The sequence below is a fragment of the Phycodurus eques genome, chromosome 16 (genome assembly GCF_024500275.1).
Source record: "Phycodurus eques isolate BA_2022a chromosome 16, UOR_Pequ_1.1, whole genome shotgun sequence".
In the NCBI taxonomy this organism is placed as follows: domain Eukaryota; kingdom Metazoa; phylum Chordata; class Actinopteri; order Syngnathiformes; family Syngnathidae; genus Phycodurus; species Phycodurus eques.
Genome location: NC_084540.1, coordinates 10,892,398 through 10,913,274, shown reverse-complemented (window position 1 = coordinate 10,913,274; position 20,877 = coordinate 10,892,398). Strand labels below are relative to the sequence as shown.

The 20,877-nt window shown below is 42.0% G+C and overlaps 2 protein-coding genes across 6 annotated transcripts in view; one reads left to right on the top strand and one right to left on the bottom strand.

Annotated features, from left to right (window-relative positions):
• Positions 1-286: 286 nt before the first annotated feature.
• Positions 287-17,595, bottom strand: rangap1a (RAN GTPase activating protein 1a). 2 transcript variants are annotated; one of them, XM_061699749.1, is made up of 16 exons: positions 17,380-17,595; positions 13,586-13,705; positions 13,323-13,450; positions 12,551-12,610; positions 12,285-12,464; positions 8,139-8,273; positions 7,779-7,937; positions 6,748-6,861; positions 6,387-6,486; positions 5,972-6,056; positions 5,708-5,861; positions 5,348-5,464; positions 2,635-2,740; positions 2,230-2,318; positions 2,016-2,137; positions 287-915 (listed from the first exon to the last, which is right to left on the bottom strand). In XM_061699749.1, exons 2-16 carry the CDS (start codon positions 13,695-13,697, stop codon positions 834-836), a joined length of 1,743 nt encoding a protein of 580 aa, XP_061555733.1. In that variant the 5' UTR covers positions 13,698-13,705; positions 17,380-17,595; the 3' UTR covers positions 287-833. The 2 variants fall into 2 exon arrangements, with proteins under 2 accessions (XP_061555733.1, XP_061555734.1); XM_061699750.1 differs by having other exon boundaries at positions 828-915; positions 1,978-2,137; positions 17,380-17,592.
• LOC133414409 (zinc finger CCCH domain-containing protein 7B-like) overlaps positions 13,262-20,877 on the top strand; it is a 23,844-nt gene continuing 16,228 nt past the window's right edge. The window contains exons 1-3 of one of the 4 annotated variants that reach the window (XM_061699746.1): positions 13,262-13,741; positions 18,193-18,257; positions 18,417-18,453. In XM_061699746.1, coding sequence (XP_061555730.1) covers positions 18,202-18,257; positions 18,417-18,453 — 93 coding nt within the window. In that variant the 5' untranslated portion in view covers positions 13,262-13,741; positions 18,193-18,201. Of the gene's footprint in view, positions 13,742-17,508; positions 17,971-18,192; positions 18,258-18,409; positions 18,454-20,877 lie in introns of those variants that run through there. The other 3 variants (XM_061699747.1, XM_061699745.1, XM_061699748.1) reach the window with 3 other exon arrangements.

Here is a 20,877-nt window from a genome sequence, read left to right as displayed (position 1 = left end):
CACCCCCAACTGCAAATTAACACCTTGGTTTTACATTTTCTGCCCTGTTAGGAGGTTGAGATGCTGCAAGGAACAGCCATATTTAAAGTTAAAGCATGACTAGTCACAGGGCTTTAAAAAAATGGGGGAAAAGGAATCCATTGTGGTATTAGCACTTTCTTAAATGACTTAAAATGTTCAAAAATATAAACTCTAGCTCAAGTACATTGCACATGTAGGAAGAAAAACTGTGTTGCTGGATACACTACAAACAGAAATTAATCTGAACAAGACATGACATGCGAAGTCGTAATCCACTCAATTTATTTTTATTCAACAATGCAGAGCCATAACAGCTAGTCACATTTAAAATACATCCCTTTTGTAGCTTATCTTTACTTTAATAACAATATTTAGCAGCTCATAGCACACATTATGTATAACAATGAGCTTCAGGAACAGCATAAAAAAGATAAAAAGTAAATGAAAACTCAAATGTACAACAGCCTAATATGATAACGTCATTAAGTTTGCATTCAAATCAATAGTACAATATAGTATGTTGTGTCACCAACAGGCAAACGCCACCTGGTAGTCTCAAACAACCTTTTCTGTTTTTTTTTAATACACCAGCGATTACAAAGAGGAAGAGAAGTGTTAGGCGACAAAGTACTGTATCTCCAAGTGAATAGATTCTCAACAAGCATCCTGGTCCAAAGAAGTGCAGTAATGATTATTTGGATGACAATGAGGATGTCCCTTTGATTCAAATTTGAGCAAATGTATACTGGGTCCCAATTGGCCATCAGTCAAACTTGTTTGTGCATTTGAGTGTGTGTATCTATCTGCACTCCTCAGCTCTCAGTGCGGGCTCTCTGCAAGGTGAACTGTAGCTTGTGTCGAGAAGACCCAGAGGACTCCAAAGACTTGTTGTGTCTGGGGATGATAACCAAAAAAAGAAAAAAGTCTGTATGTACATTTATATGCTCAGACAACTGATAAAATGGCGGATCACGGTGAAGGCATTATTTTAAATGGTACCACTGTAATTTATTTCATTAAAGAGCTAAAATTACAGTGACCTACTTCCTTTGTCCAAGTTAATACTTGAAGGAAATGCGCTACTTATGAATAAAAAATTGAAATTACACTGAGGAAGTGTGTGAATGTTGAGAATGGCTATTTTTAATTTTAAAGGAGATGATTTAAAATGGTTCAAACATTTCTTCATGCCAGTGGCATGCTTTGGTTTAGCTGAAATGAGTCTGTTTATGGGGGTGGTCCTGTCTCATGCAAGTAAGGTACTGCTCACCCATAAACTACTGGGCCAATGGTCACCATGTCATTATCAAATGATCAAATTACACTTGTCAATTAGACTAAATTCACACTGTAGGGCATGATGCCCAATTCAGATTTGAAGTGACACGCATGCGCACGAAACAGATCATATTGCTCATGCACACAAATACGAGGCGCTGTGTGTTTACGGAAGTAAATATGACCCGTGCGCCATTGCTTTTGTTATGTGTCTGTTTTGTCAAACAACTGTGATGTTTGTCACCTTTTGATGACATATAGGTGGGATAAGCACAACCTGCTTGTCCATACTGCACTCACATCGGATACATATGCAATTTATATCTAAATATGAAAGGCTTGGGGCAGATATGAAAAATCCCGAATTGTACTGTTGACATCAATGTGAAAGAAGAACAAAAATGAATAAATTAAAAATAAATAAATCTGATACGTCACATTGTACGCAAGCGATCACAATTTTCCATGCCACCTTTAAATTCTATTGCACAGGTTTGAATGCAGAGCATTTAATTTCTTGTTGCAGAATAACATGAGTATAAGTGCGCCATGAACACCAAAGTGTTACTTTCACCAACCCTAATCACATACATCACTGTTTCCCCACACACCAAATCTGATAGAATTCTCGTACAGTAGGTGCTTTGTTCCTGATTAATATTGTACGATGGTTTATACCTGGAAGCTGCCTGCTGCTCATTCTGTCACGCCCTTACCGGGACATGAAGGCCTCCAGCACAGCCACGCTCTCTTTGGGGAAGTAGTCCTGGTGAACAGCGTGCTCCAAGGCCTGCAGGTGACCGGCTACCACCAGCACAGGCTTCACCTTGTCCTCACTCTGAGATGACGACAGGAGAGGAGAGAAAAGAAAGGAGTAAGGAGACTGAAAGGCGACATCATTTGAGGTAAAGGGAGTCAATGTCTACCCACCTTAATAAGTCCCAGCAACACTAGCAAAGATGACACAAAATTGTAGCCTTGGAAGGAATTAGTACTAAAGGCTTTCTTCAGAAGGGCATCTGTGAGAAGAAACATTTTAAATATTTCATATTACAAGCTCTGTGGCTCTATAAAGTATAAGGCAAGTCCAAAGGGGCATACAAAAAGGGAAGACGAAATTGTTGAATTAGATATGGAAACGGCATCAATTGGCTGACACCCTCACTGTCTGTAAGCTACATACACAGTGCTCAGCTCAGGAGAAAGGTTTAAAAAGGGACCATAAAACTCAATAATTAACAAACAAATACGCAACACGTAATATATAATAATAGAAAGCGAATAAAAGGTAACAGGAGGAAACGTGTTCTTGCTGGTACTTCACCAAAAACTCACCAACACTTTCCAAGACTGCATTCTTAACTTCATTATTGTCCTCTGTGTACACAGAAGCAATTTTGAGAAAGGCTTCAGCTGTTTTTCTTGCATCGGCCACATCCACCTTGCCACAAAGGGAGCAAAAAGGAATCAGCTGTTTCCAAAAAGCAGTATAGTCCATTTTGTTCGTTTGACATACGTAAAGTGTACAAAAAACAATAAATGCAAGGTCGAAGATGAGCATAATGTATCCCACGTTGTTGTTGATAGGTTATATGCGGATGACAGAAAAGTAATTTGTTTAACAGAGAAATCAGGCTCCAGATATAAAGTTATTAAAGATGTCCAAGCTAAATGGTTTGTAATTAATGTGCTGCTGTCTTTTTTTAATACCTACAAGATTTCTTACTACCTTACATGTGCCAAGTAAGGAGCCATTACATTTTCTATCAGCGTGGCAACAGGAGTCAATGGACAGCTTATCAAAAAGATCGAAATTCACATTACAGCTACCTAAAGCTCAGTAAACATCAGTACACTGGGCTGTTTGGCATTACATTGAACCAGCTGATAGCGCGGGTTCAGTGTAATGCCAAACAGCCAGGAGGGTGCTGACAGACCTTTGCAATTGCAAATCGAAAAGAAATGATCTGTTTTGTTCCTGATTTTGGCAACCTTATCCTTGGTTATCAACTACAGTGATACCTAGGGGGTGGAGCGAAATGCATTGCAGTCGGTATGATGTCACACTAGTTATGCAGTGCAGTGATTCACAACTGTTGGAGCCAATATTTTGCTTGAACCCAATTCTGAATGTGGTTGGATGTTTGGTGTTGGTCGGAGGGGTGGTAGGCGCAGAATGGCAGCCGCGCTTTCGTCAGACGACCCCAGGGCAGCCATGGCTACACAAGTAGGTTACCATCACCAGGTGTGACTGTGGAGTAAATGAATAATGTGGGCAATAGTAAAGCATATTTGAGCACCTAATAAACGCGCAATAAGTGTAATGCAGGGGTGGCCACACTTTTGTTGCCTTTACAGCTACTTTTCAAATGACAGACTCAAAATGACACACAAAGCTGCCAAATGTTACGGAACGTCCGTATTTTGTTACGGAAATCACTGAACGTTGACTCCTTATATGGCTGTAACACTGATTGCTCCAGATATTTGGGGGGGGGAAACTCCAGCGTCTGACATTAGCGTTGCTTCCATATTGAACAGCTGCTTAGTGCACGCTATTATGTCACGGCCCCCGGCTGGCAAGTCGCAGAAGCGAAAATTCTCTTTGTGTCTGCTGTTAACGCATTGTAAGTCACAGATTGACGCCTCCATGGTAGCGAATAAGCTACGCTTCTTACCATGCTCCTTACAAAAGTGTCACAAAAGGGAGGAAAGAAGAAGAGTGGATAGACGAAGACGATGTCAAAGCCATGCCAATTGCTAAGGTATCATGTCATGCAGTTGCAAAACATCGAAATAACGGATTTGGTGATATAGCATATTTGTCGCAAAGGTCCGGCTGTTACCGCGTTTTCGCAGAGAGGAACCAACTTTGAACAACAAAATAACAGGCCAATGAATACGTTTACAGAAATTAATTAGTACCTGACTGCCTATCTCACTTCAGAACGTCCATCCATCCATTTTCTTTACCGCTTATCCTCACTAGGGTTGCGGGCTGCTGGAGCCTATCCCAGCTATCTTCGGGCAGAAGGCGGGGTACACCCCGAACCGGTTGCCAGCCAATCGCAGAGCACATAGAAACAAACAACCATTCGCACTCGCAGTCACACCTACGGGCAATTTAGAGTCTTCAATCAACCTACCATGGATGTTTTTGGGATGTGGGAGGAAACTGGAGTGCCTGGAGAAAACCCACACAGGCACGGGGAGAACATGCAAACTCCACACAGGCGGGGCCAGGATTTGAAGCCCGGTCCCCAGAACTGTGAGGCAGATGAGCTAACCAGTCGACCACCGTGGCAGCCTTCAGAACATGAGCAGGTTAAAAGGTATATTATTATCATTGATAAATATTTATTTTTCTAAGATAACCTTTATTAGTCCCACGATGGGAAAAGTTGCATCGTTTAAGCAGCAATTTTGCATATAGGAAATATAAATATGTAAGATAAATAGCGTTAGGGTTTTCCTTAACGTAAAAAGTTTTGAATGAAGGCATTTTCAGTGCTCACTGATTTTTTTTTTGTATCGGAGCCACGTCTGACGATTGTAACAAAACAAACCATATGAAAATATCTTAAAAATTCAGTGTGTGTGTGTGTTTTTGTGTGTGTGCTCATGTCCAAAAGTCTCAATAGAAATTAATGGAGTGGAGGGGCGGGACCATCGAGAACTCCCGGTTCAAGATAGCGAGCACTCTACTCTTGCGCAGTCTATTTCATCTTTATCTTTAATAGCAGTACAGTACAGTGTTGCAAATCTCTATGGAGCTCCCCGTCACATTGACCTCGGACACATATATCCACACACAGACACACACACACCAACAATCAACATATTGGGCACCCCTGGTGTAATGCATTATGACAAATAATGCATTTTTGTTCATCTATTTATCCCAGCGACCTACAGTGATGGATTCTTCCTGCTTTAAGATGTAGCGTGGCAAACTGAACTGAATTCCACAAATGTGGGTCCTGTAGCATTTTTAAAAACACCACATATCGCATTATCTGGAGGTAAAAAAAAAAATGAAGCTGTTTACCTGCTGCTCAATTAGTGTTGCTCTCTTGGCCCCCAGCTTGAGCAGTTTATCCGGGGATGGAAAGCTGAGAAAGGACGAGACGTCAGGCGGTCGCGGTGCTGATGGTGGCGTGGAAAACTGATGATGAGAGGTCAGTTAAGGAAATACACGGGATTTTATGAAAAGGTTGGTGTTAAATTCAAATCGGATGATGTGACCAGATCCAGATCCAGTCCCCACTAAGTAGATGTCAATCATCCCAATTTATATGAACAAAGGTTTAGCAAAAAATTAGGCAAATATTTTCTCAGATGGAAAAAAAAATGTTGATTAAATCTGAATTATTGAATGCTTTTCATAAAAGGGAGCATTCTGATCTACCTTGGATCCAGTGTTTTCATCTTGCTCCTCCTCCTCGTCTTCTTCTTCCTCCTCTTCCTCCTCAACCTCCTCTTCCTCCACATCATCCTCCTCCTCCTCGTCATCATCATCATCATCATCTTCATCCTCATCTCCTGGTTCACCCTCGTCATCACTGATGAAGAACAAGTTACTTTGATAATCAACTAATTTGAGTTAGAACCATCGAAAAGCACTAATGTGTAATGTGCACTTAAATATTAAGTGATGCTGTATTTTTGTTACCTGAGCGATGCCAGAAGCTCAGCCATGTTCATGCCTTTCATGAAGTCTTTCAGAGCTTTGCAGCCATCCTCTCCCAGATAGTTACCTGCAAAACATGAGAGTGAGCATTTTACATGTAGTAACAGCAAACAATTATTACATTCATAATCATACTGCCACTTTATGTATTGTCTTCAGTTTTGTATGTTATGCAACTACTGTTTTGACGTCGAGTCTTTTTAAATTTTTTATTCTGATTATTCTCATTTATTTACCGGTAATCCCATTGAGGGTTCGGCTCGCATGTTTGGTTTTATTAACAGCTATAATGCACGTGTTGAATGGCCCCTGGGGACCAATTAAACTTCACTAGAATGAATAAAATCAGTGATAATGAAGCATTTGGGAATAAAAGCAACGTATTACAGTTTTGTACCATTTAAATCCAGTTTTTCCAGCTGGTTCTTGTTTGTGACTGCATGGGCCACAGCCAGAGCAGCTTCTTCAGTTATCTCTCCAAATGACAGATTAAGTTCCTGTTTAATGTAACAGAGTATTTGGTAAGAGATAAATAAAGGTCAAGAGGATAGAAATGATTCCCCAATAACCATATTATAGTAGTACATAGTATAACAAAATATATGTATACATAAATGAGCAGCTAATATTTATACTGGGAAATATGAGAAACTGATTAATACAGTGTCACCCATTCAGATTCATTGAATTCAACTGGAGAAACGATGCAATAATAGATTGTGATGGGGACATTATAGACCGGGCAACTGATCACTCACCTTCAAGATTGGTAGTCCTTCTGAAACAGTTTCAGCAATCGCAGTGGCTCCAACTGGACGCACCAAACAGTCGCCAAAGTTTATCACCTGGATGCTTCGTAAATCTTTCAGAGCCTGTGAATAACAGCAAGTGTTAACAGGAACTAAAATATCAGTCAACACGTCAGATTTATCACTGGGTGATGTCTTTTTTGATGAATATATATCTTGTTTTTATTTTATTTTTTAATATTAAGGAGTCTGATGACTCAAAACCTTTAAACTGTTGCTCTTATCTCAAGCCTTACAACAGTGACACACTGCCTGCCAACATTTAAGTTCCTCTACTTTTTTACTAGCTATAAATTGTGGTAAGGCGGTACGGTGGACTACTGCTTAGAAGAAGAAGAATCATCATCACCTTTTATTGTCATGAACATGCATGCATGTACACAAAATGTGTTCTCTGCATTTTACCCATCACAGTGAACACATACACGTTAGTGGAACACACTGGAGCTGAAGCGTCCGGGGAGCATTTCGGGGTATCGGTGCCTTGCTCAAGGACACCACAGCCCTGATTCCGGGGGATATTGGCAGATGGTCCAGTTGGGGTCTTGAACCGAGGCCACGGTGACCCCCCCATGATCTTAACCATTGGGCCACGGCTGCACAACAGCCGCACAGTTCTGACGTTCAAATCCGGCCTTGCCTGTGTGGAGTTTACAATGTTCTCCCCGTGCTTGCGTGGGTTTCCTCAGAGTATTCGGGTTTCCTCCCACATCCCAAAAACATGCATGGTAGGTTAATTGACAACTGTATATTCCCCGTAGGTGTGAATGTGAGTGCAAATGGTTGTTTGTCTATATGTGCCCTGCGATTGGCTGGCGATCAGTTCAGCACACCCGCGACCCTAGAACTTGTGGTAATTGTAATTAACACTTCACAAAAAAGGGTCCCTTTTCATGTCATAGATGGTAGAAGGTCATAATAACTACATAATGATCATACAGCACCTCTACTTTTATTTTATTTATTTTTTTAAATCATACCTTAGCCATGGCAATGGCACCTTCTTCAGTGAAGGTGTTGTCATTGAGGTTGAGAGTGCGCAGGTTTGGATTGTGCTGCACCGCTTTTGCCAAGGCTGTTACACCTGGGTGATTAATGCCATTCTGGGGCATATGGATCTCCTCCAGGCTGCCCATCAACTACAAACACAAATAGCAGTTCCTCGATACATATACATTCAGGAAGAATAGAAAGCAGCAATTCTTTCACTAAAAAGAAAGCATGTTCCAAAAAAACAATATGATATAGTAGAGTAGTATCTGGATTGTTAAACTGTAAACAGTACGGCGGGCTGCACTTGAGGCCCACTACATTAGTTGTGTGATTGTTTGACCTCTTACCTGGAAAGATTGAGCGAGAGCGGTAGCTCCGTCGTTCTCCAGGCGATTCCTCCCAGCGACAAACACTTTCAGGCTGAGGGGGGGACCTTCTCCACTAGACTTTTTATGGCACTCAATCAGTGAAGTGGCCAAGATCTGAGAAGTGCATAAAAAGAGCCATTGATTAGACATTTGCAGCGACATCACTGCAAGTTCCATTTTTACTGTTAAGACTACACCACTATGAACCTCAGCGATGACTGACCAAGAGATAAACTGAAAAGGGAGAGGAAAGTGTGAAGGTAGATAAGGCTCCAGCTTTGACACACACACACACACACACACACACACATACGCGCGCCTCCATACTCATTATCCTTCTACCAATATAATCACGCTCTCTCCTCTGGACGTGTCCCAACCATCAAAGTCTGCTCTCTCTAACTTTGTCTCCAAAACATCTAACCTTGGCTGTCCCTCTGATGAGCTCATTTCTAATCTTATCCATCCTGGTCACTCCTAGAGCAAACCTCAACATCTTCATTTTCGCCACCTCCAACTCTGCTTCCAAATGTCCCTTCAGTGCCACTGTCTCTAATCCGTACATCATGGCTGGCCTCACCACTGTCTTATAAACGTTCCCCTTTATCCTAGCAGAGACTCTTCTGTCACATAACACACGTGACACCTTCCTCCACCCGTTCCAACCTGCTTGGACCCGTTTCTTCACTTCTTGACCACATTCACCATTGCTCTGGACTGTTGACCCCAAGTATTTGAAGTCCTCCATCCTTGCTATCTCTTCACGCCTCTCATTCATGCACATATATTCTATTTTACTTAGGCTCATCTTCATTAATCTCCTTTCCAGTGCAGGCCTCCATCTTTCTAACTGTTCCTCCACCTGCTCCCTGCTTTCACTGCAGATCACTATGTCATCTGCAAACATCATGGTCCACGGGGATTCCAGTCTAACCTCATCTGTCAGCCTATCCATCACCACTGGAAGGGGCTCAGGGCTGATCCCTGATGCAATCACACCTCCACATTAAATGCCTGTCACACCTACAGCACACCTCACCACTGTTCTGCTGCCCTCGTACATGTCCTGTATTATTCTAACATACTTCTCTGCCACTCCAGACTTCCGCATGCAGTCCAACAGTTCCTCTCTGGGTACTCTGTCATAGGCTTTCTCTAGATCCAAAGACACAATGTAGCTCCTTCTGATCTTCTCTGTACTTTTCCATCAACATCCTCAAGGCAAATAATGCATCTGTGGCATCCACCACTACTCCAATACTCTTTCCCATAACTTCATTGTGTGGGTCATCAACTTTATTCCTCTATAGTTCCCACAGCTCTGCACATCACCCTTGTTCTTAAAAATGGGCACCATCACACTTTTCCTCCATTCCTCAGGCATCTTCTACCCGCTAGAATTCTGTTGAACATGCTGGTCAAAAACTCCACAGCCACCTCTTCTAGATGCTTCAATACCTCCACAGAAATGTCATCAGGACCAACTGTCTTTCCATTTGTATCCTCTTTAATGCCTAACTGCGCCCATACTAATCATTGCCACATCCTGGTCCACCACACTTGGATCTTATACTCTTCCTTCTCTCTCATTTTCCTCATTCATCAACTCCTCAAAGTATTCGTTCCATCTGTCCAGCACACTAGTGGCACTAGTCAACACATTACCATCTCTATCCTTTATCACCCTAACCTGCTGCACATCCATCCAATCTCTATCCCTGTCTGGCCAACATGTATAGATCATTTTCTCCTTCTTTAGTGTCCAGCCTGGCATAGATGTCATCATATGCCTCGTTTGGCCTCTGCCACCTCTACCATTGCCCTACGTCGCATCTCAATGTATTCCTTTCTCCTCTCCTCAGTCCTCTTAGTATCCCACTTCTTAGCTAACCTCTTTTCTTGTATGATTTCCTGTACTTTGAGGTTCCAGCACCAAGTCTACTTCTCTCCTTTCCTGCCAGAAGATACACCAAGTACTTTCCTGCCTGTTTCTCTGATCACTTTGGCTGTAGTGGTCAAGTCTTCTGGAAGCTCCTCCTGTCCACCGAAAGCCTGTCCCAGCTCTTCTCGAAAGGCCGCACAACACTTTTCCTTTCTCAGCTTCCACCACATGGTTCTCTGCTCTGCCTTTGTCTTCTTAATCTTCCTCCAACCACCAGGGTCATCTTACACACCACCATCCTATGCTGGCGCGCAACACTCTACCCTACCACTACTTTACAATCGGTAACCTCCTTCAGATTACATCGTCTGCACAAGATGTAATATACCTGCGTGCTTCTACCTCCCCTCTTGTAGGTCACCCTATGTTCCTGGCTCTTCTGGAAAAAGGTGCTACAGCCATTTCCATCCTTTTTGCAAAAGTCTACCACCAGCTGTCCCTCCAAGTTCCTTTCCTGGATGCCGTACTTGCCCATCACTTCTTCATCACCCCTGTTTCCTTCACCAACATGTCCATTACAATCTGCATCAATCACGACTCTCTCTCTCTCTGTCTGGGATGCTCAGAACTACTTCATCTAGCTGCTTCCAGAATTTCTCTTTCACCTCTAGCTCACATTCTACCTGTGGGGAATAGCCACTAATCACATTATACATAACACTCTCAATTTCAAGTTTCAGCCTAATCACTCGATCTGATACTCTTTTCACCTCCAAGACATTCTTAGCTAACTCTTCCTTTAAAATAACCCCCACTCCATTTCTCTTCCCATCTACAGCATGGTAAAATAATTTAAACCCTGCACCTAAACTTCTAGCCCTACTGCCTTTCCACCTGGTCTCCTGGACACACAATATATCAAACCTTCTCCTAATCATCATGTCAACCAACTCCCGAGATTTTCCTGTCATAGTCCTAACATTCAAAGTGCCCACATTCAATTCTAGCAATTACAGCCTCCCAATGTTTTTTTCTTATACTGGGTAAGACATTTCGCTGAAAATCTCTTGGTAATTTTCTTATTTCATGATACCTGTGATACAGTCAAGGCCTCCAGTTCAGCCCCACAGCATTATGGATACTCCACCATGCTTGACTGTTGGCAGAGTGTTCTTTTGCTTAAAGGCTTCATTGCACAGTCTATAAACATACTGTTTTTTTGGCTTGCTACAAATCTCTATTTTTGTTTCATCTGTCCAGAAAATATTATAATTTGCCCTTTTGTATCAAACACAAGTTCTCTGTAAGAAAATGTTTCACTTGATTCATTTTCTTGAGGAGATAATCCACACACACACACACACACACACATACACACACTTTATAAATATATTTAAAGGTTTTTAATTATATTTTTAGGCGCTTAATTCATAAATGTACAGTAGATTCTTTTTAAGCATTTTCAGTAAAAAAAAAAAAAAAGTGATGATGTTTAAAATAATAATTTAAACAAATCCTAAAAAAAAATAAAAAATTAAAAAATAAATCTTAAAACCCCTTATTGATAGAGTTGCCTTTTTGCAAGGTAACAAATCCCCAACTGCTCATTTGTTGGTGTGGGACCACCTAATGCCACACCCAAGCGCATGCCCAGTTTTTTGTTTATGTTTGTGTAAATGTACGAGCATGAGGCATGTGCCTGTTAAAATACATCCATCCATCCATCCATCCATCCATTTTCTGAGCCGCTTCTCCTCACTAGGGTCGCGGGCGTGCTGGAGCCTATCCCAGCTATCATCGGGCTGGAGGCGGGGTACACCCTGAACTGGTTTGCCAGCCAATCGCAGGGCACATACAAACAAACAACCATTCGCACTCACAATCACACCTACAGGCAATTTAGAGTCTCCAATTCATGCATGTTTTCGGAATGTGGGAGGAAACAGGAGTGCCCGGAGAAAACCCGCGCTGGCACGGGGAGAACATGCAAACTCCACATAGGCGGGGCCGGGCATTGAACCCCGGTCCTCAGAACTGTGAGGCTGACGCTCTAACCAGTCGTCCACCATGCCGCCTCTTAAAATACAATTTATATAAAATTTGCCCTGTCAAGGAATAATAAAAGGGATTTCTTGACATTTATTCTCAGAATTAGCTAGGTAGGTAGATACTACAATGATCTCATAGGAAAATCTGGAAATTTAAAGTAAGCTTCAATTGAGGAGGATTTTCACACAATTTACCTTCCCTCCTCCAATGCCCATGCCACAATTGTTGAGCCGTAGTTCCTGCAGAGTGTAGCAGGCGGGGCTTTTCAGCAACTGCTCGATGCCCTTCACCCCGTCTGGTCCGAAGGCGTTGTCACTTAGATCTAAAACAGTCAGCTTGGCACCCGCCAGCATCAGAGCATCACCCAGTGAATTCTTTGACAGAAAGATAGAAATATTGGTAGCCCGTAGTCCTGTAATGAGAACACCCCATAAACAACCAATCAGGACAATGCTGTTACCAGAGCAGGTGGGATCTCAGAGCGGAGGCGGCCAGTAAACATGTCACTCCAGAAACAGCGCTGAAAGAAACAAGTTATTTTATTAAACAAACAAAAAAATAAATATCATGGTGTTATTGTCACTTTGTTCTTCGAGATTTTGAATCGTTCTTAAGGCTTCTTTATACTCGCGCGGACGGCGACCCCGCTGACGTCACTGCGGCTATCCCGCACCCAGTTTGCCTTTATACTTGCGCGCAACCCACGTGCACTGTTTTGAAAGTGGGCTACAGTTCTCCTCCAAGTCGGGGGTGTCGCAACAGGCTGGTATTGGCTAGGACGCCACAGGGTGGAGTTTCCTCTGCATTTTTTGGCCATTTCTGGAAGCCGTTTTTACTTTACTTTCCGTAACAAGGATCAAAGCAACAAGAATGGCTACCATGGAACAGTGTCTGATAGAACAAATACACCTAGATGACCAGATGATACGTTTAATTATGCTGCAAAATCATTCGAGAAGGCAGCGACGTAGGTGCGATATGGAACCGTGAGGAACGCTGATTACATCATCACAGCATCTGACTAAAACGGACCAATCACGAGAGATGATCTCCACGGCATTCTACGCCCAGCAACAATTTTTGCCGTGTGCGCGTCAAGCAGAGGGGCGGGCCAATTCGTCGGTCACGTGGTCAAAGCGGGCGTTGTCGGCCGCGCAAGCGCTGGAGTATAAAGAGGCCTTTAGTGCGGTGTAAAAGAAAACCAAAAGACTTCAAGAGTAGCTGCTCAAAACCTTGAACTGGCTCTTTGTCTCGAGGGCCTTGGCAATGGCTTTTGTCGCCTCCACACCTACAGTGTTTCCCTCCAATCGCAGGGCTTGGAGACCTTCAAAGTCCTTGATCTCCTTCACAATCTCTTCAACTGGAGTTTGGAAAATGGGTTAGACATAGAAGGACATGAATAGACAGAAAAAATACATCCAAGACTGAAAAGTGTTTCTATTCATTTTTTCCACAGCTGTAAGAACGGAAAGTTGGAAACTTCACCAACTCTCACCTGATTTGGAATCATCAAGCTTTCTTCCCTGTCCTTTGTAACTCAGCTCCCCTTCCTCAACTCCAGCTTTGGCCAAGGAGTCAGCCAACTGTGAAACAATGTCTGTCGCCATTAGGGTACCTGGAGAAATTTTTATTTTTTTTTCCAAGACAGAGGGTAGGTCGCAAAATTTTATCACCTTGAAACAATTGCTGTGTAGCATTTCCTACTACAAGTGACCAAGAAATCGGCCTCATCTGCCATCTTTCAAAAATTACTATTTTTGAAAGATGGCAGCGTGCAATGTATTTGACCCCAAATCATTTCCCAGTCAATGAGAATGCCATGTACAGTAATGTAAAATTGTATTCATACTATTCATAAAGTTGCTTTCCATATTCATTATATTGCTTTGATGTTATCCAGTATCATACGTGTTATGAACCTTTCTATTTAATTAAATCTGGGCTTTGCTGTGTGCCGCTTGGTTCATGTATTCTGTGTGACCTGTAAGTCTACAGCCTTTTGGTATGTCATGTGTTGTGCTCACATGTATTGTAAATTAACAATGTAACTCTTCTATACTATTAAACCAGAAATTAGTTTTAGGGTGGCAGGTAGTGAATTCCTACAACCCCAATTCCAATGAAGTGGGGACGTTGTGTTAAACATAAATAAAAACAGAATACAATGATGATGTTCAACCTATTTAATTGAACACGCTACAAAGATATTTAATGTTCAAATGGATAAACTTGATTGTTTTTAGCAAATAATTAGTAACATAGAATTTTATGTCTGCAACACGTTCCAAAAAAAGCTGGGACAGGGAAAAAAAGACTGAGAAAGTTGAGGAATGCTCATCAAACACCTGGTTGGAACATCCCACAGGTGAACAGGCTAATTGGGAACAGGTGGGTGCCATGATTGGGTATAAAAGGAGTATCCCTAAATTGCTTAGTCATTCACAAGCAAAGATGGGGCGAGGTTCACCTCTTTGTGAACAAGTGCGTGAGAAAATAGTCGAACAGTTTTAAGGACAATGTTCCTCAACGTACAATTGCAAGGAATTTAGGGATTTCATCATGTACGGTCCATATCATCAAAAGGTTCAGAGAATCTGGAGAAATCACTGCATGTAAGCGGCAAGGCCGAAAACCAACATTGAATGCCCGTGACCTTCGATCCCTCACTGCATCAAAAACCGACATCAATGTGTAAAGGATATCACCACATGGGCTCAGGAACACTTCAGAAAACCAATGTCAGTAAATACAGTTCGGTGCTACATCCGTAAGTGCAACTTGAAACTCTACTATGCAAAGCAAAAGCCATTTGTCAACAACACCCAGAAACGCCGCCAGCTTCTCTGGGTCCAAGCTCATCTAAGATGGACTGATGCAAAGTGGAAAGGTGTTCTGTGGTCCGACGAGTCCACATTTCAAATTGTTTTTGGAAATTGTGGACGTCGTGTCCTCCGGGCCAAAGAGGAAAAGAACCATCCAGACTGTTATGGATGCAAAGTTCAAAAGCCAAAATCTGTGATGGTATGGGGCTGTGTTAGTGCCAATGGCATGGGTAACTTACACATCTGTGAAGGCACCATTAATGCTGAAAGGTACATACAGGTTTTGGAGAAACATATGCTGCCATCCAAGCAATGTCTTTTTCATGGACACCCCTGCTTATTTCAGCAAGACAATGCCAAACCACATTCTGCACGTGTTACAACAGCATGGCTTTGTAGTAAAAGAGTGTGGGTACTAGACTGGCCTGCCTGCACTCCAGACCTGTCTCTCATTGAAAATGTGTGGCGCATTATGAAGTGTAAAATACGACAACGGAGACCCCGGACTGTTGAACAGCTGAAGCTGTACATCAAGCAAGAATGGGAAAGAATTCCACCTACAAAGCTTCAACAATTAGTGTCCTCAGTTTCCAAACGTTTATTGAATGTTGTTAAAAGAAAAGGTGATTTACAGTGGTAAACGTGACCCTGTCCCAGCTTTTTTGGAACGTGTTGCAGCCATAAAATTCTAAGTTAATGGTTGTTTGCTAAAAACAATAGTTTATCAGTTTGAACATTGAATACATTGTCTTTTTAGTGTATTCAATTAAATGTAGGTTGAACATCATTAACAAATCATTGTATTCTGTTTTTATTTATATTTAACACAACATCCCAATTTCAATGGAATTGTAGTTAAACATTGAAGGAAAAATGTCTCTCGCCAGGTCACATGTTAACTGGAATGCAATGCACACCAATGTTTAGAATACTGTAGAATAGAATTTGTCTCTTGATATTGTCAGAAGAGTGCAAACTAAATGACACTTTGTGATTCCGACCACTTTGCTGTTTTTGTGATATTTCTTGCAGAAATTCTCATGGCATTAGACTTTTTTTTTTTTTTAAACAACAAAACTTATTTAATAGTGATGTACGAGGTGTGTCAGAAAGGTTTCAGGACTGGTGCCACAAAAGATATAGTTCAAATCCAAACTACAAGTTTTCCACTTCAAAGTAATCCCCCTGGGGTCTAACCACATTTCCAGCCTTCTCTGCCACACCATGTACTCCTGGAATGATTCTTCCAGGATCCTACGCAGCTCTGTCATCACAGCCATCTTGATATCGTACAAGGCTTCAAAACGGGTCCCTCTTGATGACGCCCTGGAGCTTGGGAAAGGGGAAAAAATATATAATACACGGGGGGAAAAATATAATACACGGCTGCTCAGGAAATTGAGAAGGCACGTTGTCATGGTGAAGCAGCCACAGGTTGTCCTGCTACAACTATCGCCTCTTCTTGAGCACTGAACGAAGCAGAAGCCGCAGGATCTCTTGGTACATGTGAAGGTTGATCGCCTGGACCACATTGAAGTGGAAAACTCATAGTTTGGGTTAAATTATATCTTTGGTGACACTCGTCCCGGTTCTTTACTGACACACCTCATATAAATTGCTCTTCAGATCAGTTCTGATTGGTAACAGTGAATCACAGAAGTGTCGGTCATTATTTATGCTGATTGTGCAAGTGAAAATGTGTCAGGAAGATGACATTTACAGGCAATGTATCATATGTCTTTACAGTGATAAACCCCCCAAAAAAGTGTTGCACATGATTACAAGTCAAAACAGAGCCTCATTCTTGTCCCATCCACTATTACAGTCATGTGTGTTTAGGGCCTTGATTGCTGCCTCATTTGAAAACTATGTTAGTTGGAACAAAAACTGTCTCTGAATGCGTGGTCTGTTGTATAGACAACTATAGAGCACGAGATTTGGGGAACCAAAAGAAACAAAAGCATGACAATTCCGGCATTTACTGTCCTTTGTTTTGAGAAGAACTTATCCACTTAAGCAATTACACAAATTAGTAGGCAAAGCTTTATTCATAAAACCTAAATGATAACACATTACTAATATTATGAACAGTACTGAATTTTGAAGATGTAAAATTACTTACAACAGGAGCGCTATGTCTAGCATTAGCCACCTAATGCTAACGTTAGGGATCTAGAACTTCAAACCTAGTCAAGAGGACATAGCTTCTATTGAACCACAGCAGTCAGTAAAAGTACCCAGGAATTAAGTATTTGAATAAACATGTAAACCCCACACCCTTGAGTGTAGTGGACCATCTAAGCACTGTGAAATTATTGTTGAGTGGTACTGTATTAGAATGGAACGTGGTTTGGCCTCTCTGGTCTGTCAACAGCACAACCACCGACCACCTACAACTGAATTCCACAGCGCATTCAAACACATCGCCAAGTCTGTTATTATCCGAATGAAATAAATACAAAATTACCCGAACACTGCCGTTTTAAGTGAATCCTGTCGAATGGCACGCCACGCTCCCGCTCGTTCTCGACGTTCAAACGACAATTCAGCACAGCACAACACACTGCTTGACGACTCAAGAGTTGGTGCTCAAGGGATTTGTAGTTCGATTAGCCGACACTGGTGCGTTCAGGTTCCATTCTCAAACTCCGAAAACGAAAATTCCGAGGACTGACCTGTAAAATTTCAGAACCCCATAATTTCCCTCTGAAAATCCTGAAATATTTATTTGACATCGCAAGTCTACCTCTGATTGACTAGCGACGAGACCACGGTGTAGACATTTGACGATTTCTCGCGACTTTTAAGACAGCCAATAGCGACATACCTTTCTGAGGAGTTGGCAGCAATGATGTCATGTGGACTGGAGTTTAGAGAAATCGAAAGTAATGAAACCTACAGTCTGTGTTGGGTACATAAATCTGCGAGCGGTTGGCCTGTTCGTTAACTGTGCACGAAGGTAACACGTTCACTGCTGGAAGTCTTTCGATCTCGTCCTGCTCGCCCGTGACACCAAATTAAAACTGCTGCGGATCAATGAACTTCCTCCCTTGGGAAGGTAAGTGGGTTTAAAGTTGTGCCAGGCAGTCACGCCATGATGTTTCATCGACCAAACTGCTAAATATCGCCTCAAGCATTAATATTGAAGCAACACGAGAAGCGTACACTACAAGTGACTTTTTTTCTTCTTCTTCATTCTTTCTACTGATGTTTAAAGCTTTGCAGGACATCAACGGCATTTCAACCTTATTTGTGCAATGCTTTGTCTCCATCCTCCCAGGGAGTAAGAATGGAGCCGCAGCGACAGAAACGCAGGAAAGAAACACAAGCTCTGAGTTCCATACAGTAAGATTTAACTTGAATTACTTTTAAAACAAACAAACAAAAACAACAAAATGGAACACTGCTTAGCACTGTAATTTCCACAGAATTCTCTGTACAAACAACAAAATGGAACACGCCTTAGTATTGTAATTTCACATCATTCTCTGTATGAGTTTTCAGGTCCTCCCTGACATATCCCGATTCTGAGGGCTACAAGGTAATGTTATGTCTGTTTCATTTCTAATCCCGTACTGAACGCAATTAACATTAAATGGGTCATGCAAATACAAAATTAGAGTTGACTTGAACCAGTTCCTAATCCATTCATCGAGGCCAGTGATTGCTATCCAATGTGCCATGTCATACTAGTCTGACGAGTGAGATCATCAGGTGTGCATGGGGGAATTTCACTTGATTAATCTGTTCATTTCATTTTTGTTCATTTCGTACAAATAATGTATCTCTCTGTTCATTCGTCGAAGGCAATAAGTTACAATACACCTGTATACAGTCGGATTGTCCGAGCCTTACCGCGAATACCACGTTTTTGCAAATAATTTACACTACGTTAAAATTGATGATAATTGACTACATTAATAGTTAAACCATAAATATACCACAAACCATGATGCCAAAACACTATAATAGCATTTCAAATGCTTACAAATATCCCCAAACATTGCTGTACACTACACTACAATACACACAATACAATACAGTAAACAGATTACAGCTAAGAACGCATATAGGTAATGCACAGTACGTGTACTACATGTCAACAATTATGACGACGAAGAATTACTGTGTGGACGCACTCCGCTGTAAAACAATGAATATTTGACTGCACAGCAAAGCACAAGAGTAACATAGATGGTGTCGACGCTCTTGCGGGGCGGCCTGTGCTGGTTGGAAAGTCCGCTGCTTCCGAGTTTGCTGGCTCTGCAATGGTTAGCAGTTCATTGTTGACTGACCCAAAAACGCTGGATCCACGCAGTGACATTCACGGCGGTTGTTGCGATGTTCCTCTGAACTGCTGTAACAAGTTCCACTGGTTGTGATACTGTGTGCCAAAGCAGCAGACATGGGCGCGGCGATCTTCTATATCGACCCACTGACGTGAACGACCGTGATTCACAAAAATGGCCATTCATAATGGCATGCAGTTATGAAAGTGCATGGTTTTGATAAACATTCACAGAGAATGCTGTCTGTCAGCTTCAACAAAATAGCAGCGCTAGCAATACTAAGCTAGCATTAGCTCTGCAAACAAGCCGACGTTAGTCATGGCTGCTACCTTGGTAGCATGAAGCATCGTATAAGAATGTAATTGTTGAAACAAAATGTTATTGGGTAATTTTGCTAGTACAATTCAACAAATGTAGTATGTTTGGACCATGCATAATTTTGTCTGACTGTTATGAAATATTTTTTGCAAGAAACCATTACCTATTAGTTAACTCATTGTAATGTTTTTTTTTTGTTTGTTTGTTTTTTGCATTGGTCGTTTGAGCATCACAGAATTTTTTTTTAAGCAAAACAATCACTACATGTTTAACCGTTATGTTAATAGTAAAGCACTGAATGCAGCCCTATGGGGGGGCACAAGTCAGTGCAAACTGTAGGCCGGTCCCAAACCCGGATAAATGCAGAGGGTTGCGACAGGAAGGTCATCCGGCTTAAAACTTTGCTAAACAAATATGAGCGTTCATCCAAAGAATTCCATACCGGATCGGTCGTGGCCTGGGTTAACAACGTCCGCCACCGGCGCCGTCAACCTGCAGGGCGCCGTTGGAAATTCAGCTACTGTGGGTAGAAGTCAAAGAAGAAGAAGAGGTGGAAAGCGGGTTCTTCGGCAGAAAGAGAAGAGGAAAGCACAGAGCCTAGAACTGAATGTGGGAACTTTGAATGTTGGGACTATGACAGGAAAATCTCTGGAGTTGGTTGACATGATGATTACGAGAAAGGTTGATATATTGTGTGTCCAGGTGGAAAGGCAATAAGGCTAGACGTTTAGGGGCAGGGTTTAAATAATTTTACCATGGTGTAGATGGGAAGAGAAATGGAGTCGGGGTTATTTTAAAAGAAGAGTTGGCTAAGAAAGTCTTGGAGGTGAAAAGAGTATCAGATCGAGTGATGAGGCTGAAACTTGAAATTAAGGGTGTTATGTATAATGTTATTCGCGGCTATGCCCCACAGGTAGGATGTGACCTAGAGGTGAAAGAGAAATTCTGGAAGGAGCTAGACGAAGTAGTTCTGAGCATCCCAGACAGAGAGAGAGTCGTAATTGATTGTAATGGACATGTTGGTGAAGGTAATAGGGGTGATGAAGAAGTGATGGGTGAGTACGGCATCCAGGAAAGGAACTTGGAGGGACAGATGGTGGTAGACTTTGCAACAAGGATGCAAATGACTGCAGTGAACACTTTTTTGCAGAAGAGGCACGAACATTGGGTGACCTACAAGAGCGGAGGTAGAAGCATGCAGGTGGATTACATCTTGTGCAGACGATGTAATCTGAAGGAGGTTACCAACTGTAAGGTAGTGGTAGGGGAGAGTGTGGCAAGACAGCATAGGATGGGGGTGTGTAAAATGACTGATGGTGGGGAGGAAGATTAGGAAGACAAAGGCAGAGAAGAGAACC

Bases quoted from the DNA above. Each gene is read 5' to 3' on its own strand.
- rangap1a (XM_061699749.1), bottom strand. From the start codon at position 13,697: ATGGCGACAGACATTGTTTCACAGTTGGCTGACTCCTTGGCCAAAGCT. The intron at 13,451-13,585 runs GTGAGAGTTGGT...TCCAAACTCCAG, and splicing joins GCTTGATGATTCCAAATCAG to TTGAAGAGATTGTGAAGGAG. The intron at 6,862-7,778 runs GTATGATTTAAA...TGTTATTCACAG, and splicing joins GTGCCATTGCCATGGCTAAG to GCTCTGAAAGATTTACGAAG.